This window comes from Myotis myotis, unplaced genomic scaffold (genome assembly GCF_014108235.1).
Source record: "Myotis myotis isolate mMyoMyo1 unplaced genomic scaffold, mMyoMyo1.p scaffold_m19_p_5, whole genome shotgun sequence".
NCBI classification, from domain to species: domain Eukaryota; kingdom Metazoa; phylum Chordata; class Mammalia; order Chiroptera; family Vespertilionidae; genus Myotis; species Myotis myotis.
Window position 1 is genome coordinate 65,803,504 of NW_023416357.1, and position 15,901 is coordinate 65,819,404.

The following is a 15,901-nucleotide window of genomic DNA, read 5'->3' on the forward strand; positions in this document are numbered from 1 at the left end:
TTGGTATAATAATATTTTGAAAGATTGAACACTAACATAAAAAGCAAACTTCCTAAATGCAAAGTTGAGATTGGGCTCTCGTTTGGGATTTTCAGTGGAGGTGACACCCGACCCTCTGTTTCCAATCAGGCAGCAGTGAAGGCCGTGGTGGCCTCCTCCCGGCTGGGCAGCGCCAGCAGTAGCCATGGCAGCATCCAGGAGAACCAGAAGGCCAGCCGGGAGCCATCTCCAATCCACGATGGCAGTGAAGCTGTTGCTGAAGCTGTTGAAGCTGTTCCAAAAGAGAAAGTTAAAAAAGATGGGGCCCAAGTGGCAGCTGAGATGGCAGAGGCTGAGCTGAGGAAGAGTTGGGCTGAAGAAGAAAATCAAAATGCTGATACAAATGATGCTGAGGCCAACTTGATGGTGCCCGAGGCCCTAGAGGATGGGCTAGAGGTGGCTGACCCAGAAGCAGAGGAGGGCCCAGCAGAGGAGCAGCTGAACATTGTGAAGGAAGAAGCAAACCCTGAAGCAGAGCAAGAAGAGCCTGAAGAGCCTGCTCTGGGATTTGGAGCTGAGCAGAATGATGTGGTCCTGCCAGAGCACTAAGCTGGCTTCCTTCCAATCTGGAAGCCAACTCCCGGTACTTTATACATTGTGTTCTTCAGCAAGGAAGGTGTGGAAGCATGACAGGCGCTATAGTGATTCTGTTTTTGAGGTGCAAAAAAATACATATATATCAGTTGGTAATCCTAACTTCAATGCATGTGACTGCTTTATGAAAAATAGTGTCTTCTATGGTATGTAGTGGATACTTAATACCGATGAGAGTTAAATTTGAAACTATAAGTAAAGACAACGTTTAAAAACATGCATTTTCAGGGACCAGGAGCACACATTTGAAGTAAATAACCAATGGTTTTTGCTTTGAAAACCTAACCATTGGTACCCTTTGGATTTCTTCACAAGGCAATCATCTCTTTGGACTGTTCCTCAGCCAGTAGTAGGTAGTGCTCTAAGATGTATTTCTATGACATTCACATTTTACTTATCATCAGTGTGTTTCAAGTGTTTACAAGGAGATGGTTATACTTTATAGTCGTATGGCATGTGCAAAAAAATCCACAGCGGTAAGAAACTGAAGCATACTTTAAGGGCCATGAAACCATATGCTCCAAAGCTTGTGTAGAGAATGCTTTTTTATTTTATCCTTAGCTGTATATTCTATATTACTAATAACCAAAAATATTCTATCTTACAATTGTTCCATTTTACAATCCTAGAGAAAGTATTTTACCAATTCATCCTTCATTGCTATCTAATGAGATGTCCTTCTGATGGACAACACTTAGGGAGAAGTAAAAAATTTTAGGGAAGCCCTAGCCAGTTTGGCTCGGTAGATGGAGCATCAGCCTACGGACTGAAGGGTCCCAGGTTCAATTGGTCCCAGGTTTGATTCCGGTCAAAGGCGCATGCCTGGGTTGCAGGCTGGAACCCGGATAGGGGGTGTGCAGGAGGCAGCCAATCAATGATTCTCTCTCATCATTGATGTTTCTATCTCTCTCTCCCTTCTCTCTGAAATCAATAAAAATTATTTTTAAAAAAATTTTAGCTAAGAAAAAAAGATAAGGACAGGATAAAACTAGGACTTAGAACAACATATACTGACTCATCATTTTCCAGGTAAATTTGGATTTATTAATGAGTGTGTACAACTTTAAAGATAGGAGCATTGTTATGGATAAACTATAATTACCAAGTTTCAAATATTTAGGAAAATCTATCCCACAGGCTGATGCCAAAATGTCTGAAGAGAGTCGGAATAGTATTTCATTAAAAGATCATTCATTATTGATTTACTAGCATAAGGAAACATTTTTGTTTATAAAGTCTTTTCCCTTTCAATCGATGGTTATTTAGATATACTGCTTATAAACTAGAGATAGTTTTGAAAAGCTAGTATATCTTTCTCTCACACTTAGAATGAAGTGCCCACATTTTGCAATGTAGCTTTGAAAGTGTTCATGTCAATTTAGGACAGTGCAACTTTTTATTTACCTTAGACAACAAAAACGAAAGAAAGGACGAAAAAACACTGATTTTAAGTCGGACTTGAGAAGCTGTAACATTAGACTTTATACTTTACTATGATTTTTTCCAAAAGATATTTCTTTGATTTTCATATAAACGCTTTTCCCTAATACAAATCACATTTAAATTACAAGTACCTCAGATTTATTTCATTTGAAATGAGATGAACATTTTAATGAAATTATGTATCACATTTTAGTACACTTACATAATTTCAAAAAAGAATTACAGTGTACAAAATTATAATAAAAAATGACTATCACATAAAAATACTATTCCAAAAAAGAGATCTTAAAAAATTATTTGGGCACTTTCTCAAAGCTATTATATTGGACAATGAAATAAAATCTCTGGTTTCCGGAGTGATTGGACCTTGGCAGACATTCTGCTTTCCAAGCACAAATCTTCCTTTACTGCCATTCTCCTGAGAAGAAAACAAGGTAGGATTTCTCATCTCCCAGAGTTGAGGGGCCTGACAGGTCGCTGACTTGGAGGAAATAGCCCTTAAGTGAGGCACATCACCTGGGCTCAGAGAAAGACGATGTTTGTTTTATTTTATTTTTATTAACTAGTAGAGAGTACTTATTCTCCTCTTCTCTGTTTCTTTCCATCTTTACTCTCTCTCAAAATTTCCATTACAGCTATTATAAAGGGCTCACTATTTTTAACCTCTAAGAATGCCTTTCTTTTACTAAGCATTAAGATTTCCATTAAAAGTGATAAATTGCCTGGTGTACTTTTCCCAGTGAGATCTAACAGGTATGTACAGTAAGAGTTCCATATATTTCAAATGGGAAGAAGAGAGGGAAAAGGGATATTATTATCAAATGGCAATTAGTTAGAAGATCAGATCATAGGGTCCCTCCCAGCCACCTCCATTTTGTTCCCAGGGCAGTTCTGTCATCCAACACCCAGGGCTGACTTCAGTGGTTGGCCCTGTGGACTTTAGAAACACACTGTGAATGCCAGGGCCAGGGTGTATGTGAGCGTTTTACCCATTTAAATGAGGAACATGCCTATTCCTTGATGAGTTCTAGAGGGTGTAAGGGTAATTTATTTTTAATCTATAAATTGCACTCTTTAAAAATCACTGGAAGTTTTGAATCTTGACTTGTATGTTAAAGACTAAGTTTTAATAATGCCTAAGTAGTGGCTAATTTAGTCAGGTCAGAAGAAATACAACATAGGTTCAAATTATTGGGTTAACATTTTGAAAGTACTACAAACATTGAAATTACCTGATGAAATGGGATAGATCATCTCTCTCAAAGATTACTTAGCTAAATAATAGCAGATAGAGCTTTATTTTGATAAACTACTTCATAATGTTACCCCTAGTCAAATTATATTTAAAGCAAAAGAATTAAGGGAATTTCAGCAAAGAACAATAAATTATGTTTTGCATTTTAGAGCTGACAGTTATATTATATTATTGATTTTTGTTATCAGATAAGTTCAGATGCATAGCATAACCTAGGTTATTTTCCCAGAAAGGACAATCTTGATCTCCACTATTTAAAAAACCTAATTGGAATTCCAGTGATTTTTCTCAAACTGTAAAGCTCATTCATTCCATGAATACATGAATAAGGTAGAAGTTAGAATAATATGGTTGAAGAAGTTATCATCTAGAACAAGTGCTATCTAATATAAATATGATGCAAGCCACATACGTAATTAAATATTTTCTCTTAGCCACTTAAAAAACAAAACAAAGTATTAGGCAAAATTAACTGTATATTTTAATCCAACATAGCCAAACTATTATTCCAGCATATCAATATGAATAATTAATATTTTAAATGTTTGTTTTTATACTGTATTCAAAATCAGGAGTATATGTTACACCTTTAGTAAATCAAGCGCTCAATAGCCACATGTGACTAATGGCTACTGTATTGGAACAGCACTGTTCTAGAGTATTTTCTAAACAAAATGACACCTGAATTTCTATGCTAGATTATTAGATTTGAGCTGCTTCCATTTTCCACACTGATGAGCTGGTAGGAAGCCAAAAGGAAAATATTTCAGACATGTCATACCCTGAAATAAGTAAAAACTTCTGCTTAGTCACGTGCTTCAGAGGAGTGTTTCCCAGCATGACTCGCAGAGAACAATACTTTGCTGGGCATTGTTCAGTTGGCCACAGTCCCTCTGATCCCTCTGGGCCCGGGAATCTTGACTATAGGCTAGTCTCTCCTGAGTACTGCCATGAACCTAGTAGTATTCTTGTGGACCCATATTTACTGTGGGTGAACCATGTGTCCCCCAGGAAGGACTGCACAGAGAATCTTAATAGGATTTTGCTGGCCTGGACTAGGCTGGCACCATCCATGTGTTGCAGGCAAGAGTTATTTCTATAAATCTACTAACATATACCAAATCTGAGTGATGAAGATTACACGATGAGGACAATAAGCCTCCAAGTGTGGATATGACCATCAGCTGGCTTTTTTTTTTTTTTTTTTTTTTTTTTACATTTTCTTAAAAGGGTTTAATCAACACTGCCATTACACATGGATTCAAAAGACTTTTAGATACTTCTTACATACTGCTATTTTAGAATAATCCTCAACGTTCTATAGCCATTTTTAGTGGCAGACTTAAAAAGAAAGAACAGTTTGCCTTATACTGTGACCTCAACGACATAGCATTTTAAACATATTTTGTAATTTAGAATGTCTAGCAATCCCTATCCAGTTTCACATGCAAGGTAACTGCCTGGGTTGCCCACAAACTGAAGATTTAAAGAGAGACATTTTGTTTCATAATTCTGTGTGTGTGTGTGTGTGTGTGTGTGTGTGTGTGTGTGTTGTTGTTGTTGTTGTTGTTATTTTTTACAGAAGCATCTGGTTGCATTCCAAATTAGGGTAAAAAAAAGTAAATGCCAGAAAAGGCAAAGAGTGAAATTAGTAAACCATTTATTCTGTTTTAGGATTATTCTTGCAAAGCAAATGCAAAAAGAAAAAGTCAACAAAGTGAATCAGCACTAGGTTTTTCTTGATGAGGGTTAATATCATATACTAGTATAATTGACATAATTACAATGCCATTATGTAATTTACTTGTCATTGCAGAGTATTCAGTATACTATTTTAGATGGTGCAAAGTTTCCAGACGTTTACCTACATAATAGCATTTGTAATATCCTTGTAATTGCTGTGTATTAGGTCATATTCCAATTTCTTTAATGCTCATCGCTGATGTGTTCCTGATCAGGGTCATGGCTAACATCTGCACACTTCCTGGTTAAGTACTAAGTAATGGTTACACTCTGTATGTATGTGTCTTCAGTGTTTTTTTAAACATTTATGCACATGTAATCTCAATATTGGTATTATGATATTCATAACCATATAATAAGCAGAAATGTACCCAATCATTTTCTATAATTTTTTCAACATCCTTTCTTCCCCTGGCACAACTCAGGGGAATTTTCTGGTCCCTCGGCAAATAGAGAAAATAAAAGACCACTGGTGAGAAACCAGCTATCCACCCATAGTAACCAAGTTCAGCATTTCCGCTTTCTATATTTTGATTTATTAAGTACCAGTTTTTGTCATTATTACGCCTTTCAGATATCACCTGAGATCAGATCACCTCAGCTTATAACGTCCAAACATTTATATACTTATCTTGGAAAGCAATAACAAACTTGACTAATGTATGCTTCCTTGTTTAAAATTCTGGTTTTCATAAATGCTTGTGATGTACTTGAGGATGTGCTTGATTTTCAACACAGCTTTTCCTCTGTCGCCTGGCCCAGAGGTCTACCTAGGGCAGGATGCAACTCTTTCCGTGACGGGACCATCCACTCCTTCACAGGAATCAGGCATTGCTCTAGAGAAGACTCCAGGCATCTGACCTGGTTGAGCTCACATGAGCCAAATGGAAGAAAACCTCTTCCCAAGCTCTGATTGAAAGTGATGCGGTTTGAATATTGGTGTATTGCCTGCTGCTCCTCGGTAATGGAAAATGGGATTCCACCAGTCACTTGCTCTTTCCAGTGTCTTGGTTTGCTACCACTTGTTCCATGTCTCTGGCCATCAGGCTGCCTGTTAGGAGTGTGAGATCCCACACTGGCTGCAGAAATGTGGGGCCTTTGGTAGCCCAGAATTTACTCTAAAACTAAATGGCAGTGCTAAGACTGCAAAATTACACTGAGTTCTTAAGAGTCCTTTTCAGCACATTTTGAAGAAATTTTGACGTGGACATCTTGACCTGGAAATCCATGGATATGGGATATTTATACCCATGAGATCTTTGCTGTGATTCATTGTATTCAAAATGACAAATACTTCATTTCAGTCAGATTAAATAATCTTTCTTATCCATTTAAAAGATCATTTCAAGCTACTCAATGCAATAGGATTCACATTAAATTTTTGAAAATTGTTGTTTTCCCTAAGCACTCTCACTCTGAGTCAGTTGTGGATGATAAAAATGTACTAGGTTTGTCCTTTGTCTTTTCCTTGGTACATGTATGGTAGCTAATCTGGTTTGTAAAGGATACAAGTATGACTATAAATTGAAAACTTATCTCATGACTGCCTCCTCTAACCTGACCTGTTTTATAGCTATCGTGCAGCTAATATGCAGCAACACAGGATACAGATAGCATAGTCATGAGTGACAATTTTGTTTACACTGTTATCGTCAAGGTTATTATTCATGCCAGAAGTTCTGAAGGTATTTCTGTTCACATACCCTGTCTCAGCAGTATTTTCATGGCTTCCCTAAAGCCAAAAGAATTACCTAGTATGTCCACTTTATTAAGTAGTTAGGTCCAAACAGTATGATAGCATTCCATGTCTGACAGATGTTGCTGTGTTTCCCTTGAAATTTTAACATTTCCTGTGAGTTCACTGAGTAGGAACAGCAGACAAGGTTTTAAGTGAGGTTCATTATGCCCAGTGAAAAGTGATCATTACTAAGAGAGTTAGGGGCTGATGTTTATACTCTTTCTTATTTGAATGCCAATCATTCTTTTATCTATGGTCTTTGTGATATACATATAAAACATGGGCATTTTTTTAAAAGTAATTTTCACATAATTCCCCAAGGAAATAAATTTAAATCTCCCAAGAACAGTTTTCAGGAGTTAGGCAAACTATGGTTCACAGACCAAATCTACCAGAGGCCTGCTTTCTTAATAAAAATAAAGTTTTATTAGAACATGATCATTCTCATTTATTTATATATTGTCTGTGGTTGCTTTCATGCTACCAGTACAGAGTAGTTTCAACAGAGACCATATGGCCCAGAAAAGCCTAAAATGTTTAACTGGCCCTTTACAGAAAATAAAAATTAATGGACAAAGAACACCACAAACCCTGGTTTTTCATGGCACCCGATATCTGTTGGTGACATCAAAGAATACAGATTCCTATAGTCTAGATTTCTCCTTAGCTTAAGGTTCTTGTTTTCATTTGCTTCTTAAGAAGTTGGGAGAGCTTTATTTCTGTTGCAAATGATCTTACCACAATCACTGTTCTGAAAGCACAACTTAACAGTAAAATTTCACTACAGAATTCAAAATTCAAAATTGCAACATTCCTGAAAAAAGAAATTTAGAGTATAAACTGACTTAGGTGAGAGGGGAATTAAAAAGCTTTCTACCACTCTGAGCAGGTTTTAGAAATTGGACCCTTATATTAAAAATCATGTAATGATATCTTACAGTGCTATTTCACAGTTAAGTCAATTCAGAGCTGTTACTTAGCTAAGAAATAAGAGAGTCCTTTGGCTCTGAGTAATTCCAAATATTCTCAAGTAGTTCATATCAATTGAATCTTCATTTAGTCATTTTTAGGAAATGTGCTTTATTATGACATTCCATGACAATGACTTGCTCATCAATAGCTCAGGGAGCAGTGGCCAATTCTTTCATGCAAGAAAGCTTCTTTTCAATCTCCATGTTTTTCTGAGTGTTATATAATTAATTTGAAAAGAGGGGGCCTTGAGTAAATGCTTGCCTTTACTGTTCTTATATACTTAGAAATCCAAGAAGGGCCTTTTTTTAGACTATTTCTGTCACAGAGAAATTACTCATTCCATAGTAGCTGCCTTAGGGGAAGCAGGACATCCAGATAATTGAGAAATGTAGGCATGCATGACCTTTGTGTTTGACTTTCAACATCTGTGGCCAAAGATTACAAATGAGGTATTAAGTAGAAAACCCATTATCAGCTTATTATTAGGAATACCTAAAATTATGACTGTAGTTAAATAATGTATTGTTTTCTTGAAACTGTTACAGCAATTAATAATATTATGTAACCACTGAGACACAATGTAGAGTTCAGGGAAAAGGAGATGAATTGTCTGCCAGGTCCTCGTGGTTGATGTATGTAGGAGGGAGACAATTAGAATGGAAGAGGGAAAAGATAAACTCTACATTAGGATTCCACAGTCCTACCTGCCTATTTTTCCTAATTGCTCAGTTTGAAGGCAGTTGTTAGTGGACTTAAAAGCATTTCTACATTTCCCTCAACATCTGGGTTGCCTGCTTCCCTTGGAAATGAATAGACCAAAGTCAAGAACTAATTTTCCTCTTAGAACCATTATAAACAGTGGAGTTTAGGGGACATTAGACCTACATCACAAGCACACTTTAAGGAAATGATTTGCTATATTTTGAGGCTTCCAGGAGTAGCCCATTCCAGGAACCCATTGTCTCTGTAAACTTTCACTGAGAAACAATTATACACAATGAAGGGATCAGAGGTGAATTCAGCTACTCTAGGAGTGAGCTTTGTAGTTGGAGAAACAAGTTTCCTTGTGTTGCCCATGCTACATCTACGCCCACAGTAAGCCCCCAGGGATGGAAAGAAGAATAGCTCCTTTCTGCCTGGAATGATCAAGGAATGCTTCCTGGGAACACTGGCTGGATTTGAAGGATGGGAGAGTCTTTGCAGGAAGCAGGGAGGAAGGGGATGCATCTGGCAGGAAAATTTAGAGTGAAGAAATGCAAGGCAAGGTGGTGAAGGAACAACTTGGGGTTGAAAGGCTGAAACCTAAGGGAAGTGTTGCTAAGACTGCACAAGTCTCAGATCTTGTGCAAAGTTGAGTTAGAGACCTCCTTGCTCCTTTCTTATTCTTGGAAGAAACATGTGCAGCATTTCCTCAGAGGACATAGCCCTCTGTGATGTACTTTACTAATTGGGGCATCCCTAAGCAGAATAAAAATCACCCAAGACATCAAAGACATTTTTGCACTTCATCAGTTGATGCAAAGGCTGCATTGGCTAGGTCTCCACTGACAAAGCAGAGGAAATAATGATAGTGGTTATCTGAGTACGTTTTGCAGAACTCCAATATCTGAATAACTCTCTGTGACTCTAGATATCACCTAATGACTTGCTAAAGCTTTGCCATTGGAGGCCTGCATCAATGTTACTTCTGCTACAGTTATTTTAACCCTTTAATAATGATCTACTCTGAAAACGCAATCCCTGCAGTTGAGATAGAATTATATCTGCACATTTACACTTCAAAAGATAACCTGTACAAAAAAAAGCTAAGTCTCAATGAAATTTAAAAATGTTCTCAACTGCTTTCCTCAAACATCAAGCTGGTCCTGTCAAGTCCTTTCTCCTTCATCCCTCTTTTGCCCCTGTATAAATCCTTTCTATAAATCCCTTTTTATATCATTCTTTGCAGGCAGTGTTTGACACCCATCTTCAAAACATTTTTAATACTCACCAATTAGGATCAGATTACGGCATATATACGTTAGTTGTATTGCCACTTAGCTTGTTTCAGATCGTGTCTGCGATTGTGAATGGCTGCATTATTCTTCAGGGCAAATGAAATGAAAGAAAGTATAAAGATTGACTATCATATGAGCGATGAAAGGGAAACTAAGACATAGATATAGGGAGGGATCAGAAAGCTTAGCAGGCATTAAGAAAGAAGTACCTACAAGGGTTCTTCAGGTTTATGTGGCATTATCTGGTATGTCTTTCTAGTTTTTCGTAGAGAAATTTGTATTCCTGGGTTGTGAAAAGTTTACTGAACTAGAGGGACATAAGTATGAAGGCTTAGATGACTGGATACCATTATATAGAGGAAACCTACATTTCCAGTAGTTTAAATTGCAAGTCATTAGCCAAAAACAAGTGCATGTAGAATTTGGAGGAATATATGTATAATCTTGGCTGTGTAAACAAATATCCATATCAGATATACGCTATCACGATTATACGCTATATTCCCAACTTCTGATAGAAAAGTACTGAAAAAGGAGCTGTGAACATTTCATTTTTAAAGCTTGTCAAAATGGTGCTATCGACTCCTTAAATACAGATATATTGAATTTCTTTCTTTTTTATTTTCTAAGTAAACATGTAAGTCTAACCTGGCCATAAATGTAAATACAGAAAACATTTGTGTAGAGCTCATCAAAATCATGTCCATTAGCTTTTGAGAGAGCTACCATATTCTTCAATGGTGGGGACTTGCAGGGGGTCCTGGGTTCTCAGAGGACACAGCACACTCATTGGCTCTCTCAGCTGCCCAGAGCTGGGGCAGGCAACGTGAGAGCCACACACAACTGTAGCTTCTTCTTGGACTTAAGTTGAATAACCTGGTTAAATGACTAAATAGGCTCATTTTTGGGTGTTTCCCAGAAACATAAAGGAATAATATGCAACATGAGGCAAAACGGACATTGGCAAACTGTTGAAACTAAACTTATCCAGGGCCAGTGTTACTTTGCGTAAGTCACCTAGATGTGTCAAAAAACATGCCAAAAGAAGCATATTATCTTGCTGCTGGGAAATCTGTAAAGCAATCTGCATGTACAGTATGATAATAAATCATCTAGGAGCCCACCAAAACTGTGCATTCTGTGCTTTGAAATGTTACCACAAAAGTTTTCCTTACATCTGGAGTTGAATCATTCCTTGAGTGTTTTCCCATTCTCTTGGATGAAATTATACATTTCATTTCATAGCATTTCTAAACACTATACAGCGATGTCATTAAAATCATGACACCATTAATGTTAAAAGGGGAACTCAGTAATCATTTAACCCAACAGTCATTTTGTTAAAGAGATATGACACCCAGAAAGGACATGCCTTATCTGAGGTCACAGTTAGTGGCTGAGAAGAGACCTGGGCTGCCCATCTCCTAGCCCTGTGGTTGGCAAACTGCGGCTCACGAGCCACATGCGGCTCTTTGGCCCCTTGAGTGTGGCTCTTCCACAAAATACCACGTGCGGGCGCGCACGTACAGTGCGATTGGAACTTCGTGGCCCCTGTGCAGAAGTTGGTATTTTATGGAAGAGTCACACTCAAGGGGCCAAAGAGCTGCATGTGGCTCCCGAGCCGCAGTTTGCTGACCACTGTCCTAGCCCAACCTAGTGCTCTCACTACTGGAAAGTCAGTTCACAGGGCACAAGGTAAATGCAACAATTCATATAAAAACTGATTTTTCATTGTAAAGATTTGAAAATACAGAAAATTAACATCATAATGTCTTCCAAAGGGAAGCATTCTTTTCCTGTTTTTTTCTTCTTCCAGACTTGTAATTATATTGTAACTAGAGGCCCAGTGCACAAAATTCGTGCACGGGGGGTGGGGGTAGGAAGTGGGGGGACATTCCTCAGCCCGGCCTACACCCTCTCACAATCCGGGACTGCTGGCTCCCAAGCTCTCACCTGCCTACTGATTGTCCCTAAACACTTCTGCCTGCCAGGCTGATCGCCACCTAACTGCTCCCCTGCCAGGCTGATCGCCCCCAACTGCCCTCCCCTGCTGGCCTGGTTGCCCCCAACTGCCCTCCCCTCTGGCCTAATGGCTCTCTACTGCCCTCCCCTGCCGGCCATCTTGTGATGACATTGCAGTGGCCATCTTGTGACATCGCACGATGCCACCTAGGCTTTTATTATATAGGATTTTTGGTATCAACCTAGCACTAAAGCACCTTTTTTGCAGAATCTCCCCACTTATGATAGCTGCCTAATAATGCAGTCTCAATTGTGGGTTTTTTCTCAATAACACTACACAAATCCCCTTTTGTGTTTGGGGAAACCTATTCTAAGGACATAATCCTAATGTGCAATTAGTATTATTTAGACCAAGTGCTATTCAGTGGTCACTTCATGATGACGCTTTAGAATTTACAGGACCTGAGAACTAGAGGGACAAAACCACACACTCTTATGAAGCTGGTGGTTAGCCACATGAGTTGTAAAGATCTGAAAGTCCTTCTTAAGCTCAGCCACTCAATTAGCAATCATTTGTGTGAAAGATTTGAGAGCCACATATGACAGCAGACTTACCCTCAGAATCGCAGCTTGCTACTACCATTGAATACCAAATCCTCACTTTGTTGAAAAGACACATGTAGCCTAATAAATGACATTTTAATTGAGGCAAGTGCTTGAGAAAAACAAAAACTTCTTCCAACCGCAAGTCCATTTTGACTATATGAAACATGTTATTTCAACCTCGTTTGGCACAATCCCTGGACTATTTCCTTTAACAAAAAAAAATCAGCTGTCACTTCAGGGATGTCACTAAAGCAAAACCTAAGTAGGAAAGTAAAGCTCCTGAAAAAGAATACCATGCAAATGGGTGAAAAGCCTATTTTGGTGCTTGCACACTACACTTGCTCCAGTATTTTGTGAGAATACAAAACCCGTGGTCTCTTGGAAAGCACCTCTCCCTTCCCCTTCCCACTGAGGTGCATCACCTTTGTCTTTCTCTCTAAGCTCCAAGAGCCCTTCTGCCTCTGTAATTTGTTTCCTGAGCCTACACAGCCCAACTGGCTCACTTCTACTACCTCCACAACATCCTAAAATGTTCTCTTATAATTAAAAAAAAAAAAAGACTACTACACTCCACTAAACCACCTGTGCAATTGATAACACAGTGTAGATGCACCCTCTCTCCTGGGATACACATGCAGTTCACATTTTCCATCCATTTGCTGTTACCTCCGGCTATAGGAGCCTTCATCTATAGTGGGCCCTTAGCTCCTGAGGAATAGGAACATGATGTAATACAAACATAGATCATTCATGTTGGATGTCATGTGACACTAGCCATTAACCTACAGAGGATGCTCCATCACCTCACTACCTCAATTAAGGTGTAAATGTTTCATGAAGAAGTGAATGACTACTCTGCTATTGTCACTTCTATTTTGGGAGTCTGTCACTCTCCTATTGACATCTGAAGGAAACTTATACACTCTTCCCAGAGCTGATCCACTGATGCTATGGCTGGCTATCCAGAATCACGCCATCTCTCCAAAAGGCTGGAAATCTTTATGCTTGCCTTTCCAGCCACAGTTACAGCTAGTAGTCATGCTACCCAGACTACTGGAAAGAAAAACTACTGGAGGCTTCTGGGAAAGCTTTTGCTTTCGGGATAAAAGACACAGATGACTGGTGTCATGCCTTCCCCTACTTCCTGACTGGAGTACACATGTAATGTCCACGGCTGGCCAGTCACCTCCACACTGTGAGTTAAAAATGAGGAGACACTGAGTCAAAAGCCCTGAATTCTTGGCTGATAAATAAATACTAACAATTACCTATATCCAGCTTTTTTAATGAGAAAAATAACTCTATTTGTTTAAACCATTTAATAGTCATATTTTCTAATGCACATATTTTCTAATATCCACGGTATTCATAGCACAGATCAAGCACTTCTTTATAATCTCTTCCAGCTTTTTTAAACTCCAAATAAAATTATCAACATAATTCCTAATCAAATTAACACAATTATTTAAACATATGTACAATAAATGTTACAGTACATGTATCCATGTTACTGTAATAAAGGCACACAATAATTCATCAACATCCTGGCTATATAACGGCACATCAAGATTCAGAAGTATTATATCTAATATTACATGAGATACTGGAGGGAGTTACCATCGGTGTTACTAATCCTTATTTTCCAGTTTATATGTATCCTTTTGGAAGAATTCAGAAAGTTAAATTATACACTTTAAGTTTAGATATATGAAACTATTTGTTAATATTTAAGATTAAAGCAACTTGTACAGATTATATCAGTGATAAATTACATGAGTCTAGAAATTTTATTCTGATTTTTAAAATATACATTTTATTTATATTAACACATACTTTTAATATAATAAAGGCTCTAGTTTTACAGACTGGCTCATAAAGGAATTATAAAATATCTTAAAAATAAAATCTATATATAGTATAGCTTTTATTGAATTGCAAGAGATGAATTTTTATTTAATTATACATGTAAAAATCTTTGGAAACAACAAAATAATGAAGACATCATAAGTCCAATTTCCTGTGTTCTGGGATTAATTTAATGTTTCTTTCATACTCAGATCCCACCATCCCCTACCTCAAGAAGCTGAATAAGGCAAGGGATAAAAGTAAAAAAAAATAAAAATAAAGGCAAGACAGATACATCAGATAGGTAATTAATTACACAATACAGGTTCTAATGGAAGTCTGGCCCATTCCCCAACCTTCCCTGGGCTCTGTTCATTTACCCATTGGGTTGGGATAGCTACAGCACCTACTGAATAAAAAAGACACTGGATTTTAACAACGTATTTTAAGGATGCTAGTGTGTTCTTGAGGAAACAGGTAAAACTTTTATCTATAACAAAGGGAATTACTCAGACATAAAAGCTTTTTTTACTGGGAGACGATTTCAGACATAGAAATCTACAATTTCAAATATACCCAATCTCAATGAACAGTGAAATGAAGAGATTTTTTTTAACATTTACAACCCCTGTAATACTGTAGAAGTTTCTATTATACATAACTGCAGAACACTAAATTCTCATAATTATTTTTGCTGATTATTATGTCAAATATCAAGAGTTAACCAATCAAGAGTTATCAATAAAACTAGATTTCATGCAAAAGTATCACTTAGGATAAATTACCTTTTCTAGTACGAAATTAATTTCCTTAAAGAAAATAAGTACCATGTACTAAAAACAGTGCTATGCCAAGTAGTATTCCTGTATACACGTTTCTAATACAAACTAGCTATAAGCAAGAGAAAATAATCAACCACATAATAACAAGGCAGATTATATGCTTTCATTAACTGTCCTATGAAAAGTTATCTTTAAAGGAAATTTGGGAGGGCTATCATTTTTATTTTATTGACAACTACTAAGTGATTTATTTCTAATGTTTAGCAGTCCCAATTTAGTAAACACTGAAAGCTCTGGTAATCAGAAAAGATTTTGTATTTAAGAGTAATTCCATGAAATTCTCTACTTCATATTATAGAATAACAAATTAATGCATGCACTATAGAACTGTGCTATTCAGTACAGGCCACTGGCCTCATGTGGATAATGAGCACTTAAATGCGGCAAGTCCACATTAGAAAACACACGCCAGGCATTCGTATAAAAGAATATAAAATAGCTAAATGATTTTTAATATTGATTGCATGTTGAAATGATAATATTTGGGATCTATTGAATTAAATGAACTATATTATTAAAATTAACCCCAGTTTATTTTTTTAATATTGCTGCTAGAAAATTTAAAATGACATATGGCAGGGGTCCTCAAACTTTTTAAACAGGGGGCCAGTTCACTGTCCCTCAGACCGTTGGAGGGCCGGACTATAGTTTAAAAAAAAACTATGAACAAATTCCTATGCACACTGCACATATCTTATTTTGAAGTAAAAAAACAAAACAGGAACAAATACAATATCTGTATTTGCATGTGGCCCGCGGGCTGTAGTTTGAGGACCCCTGACATATGGCTTCACATTATTTTTCTATTCTACGGCAATGCTATAGAAACAGCAGGCTCTTTAATCCCAACCCACATCCTTAAATT

The 15,901-nt window shown here is 37.4% G+C and overlaps 1 protein-coding gene across 1 annotated transcript in view; it reads left to right on the forward strand.

Annotated features, from left to right (window-relative positions):
• CAMK4 (calcium/calmodulin dependent protein kinase IV) overlaps positions 1-1,450 on the forward strand; it is a 145,386-nt gene extending 143,936 nt beyond the window's left edge. The window contains exon 11 of the mRNA XM_036310108.1: positions 130-1,450. Coding sequence (XP_036166001.1) covers positions 130-588 — 459 coding nt within the window. The 3' untranslated portion in view covers positions 589-1,450. The remainder of the gene's footprint in view (positions 1-129) is intronic.
• Positions 1,451-15,901: the final 14,451 nt, after the last annotated feature.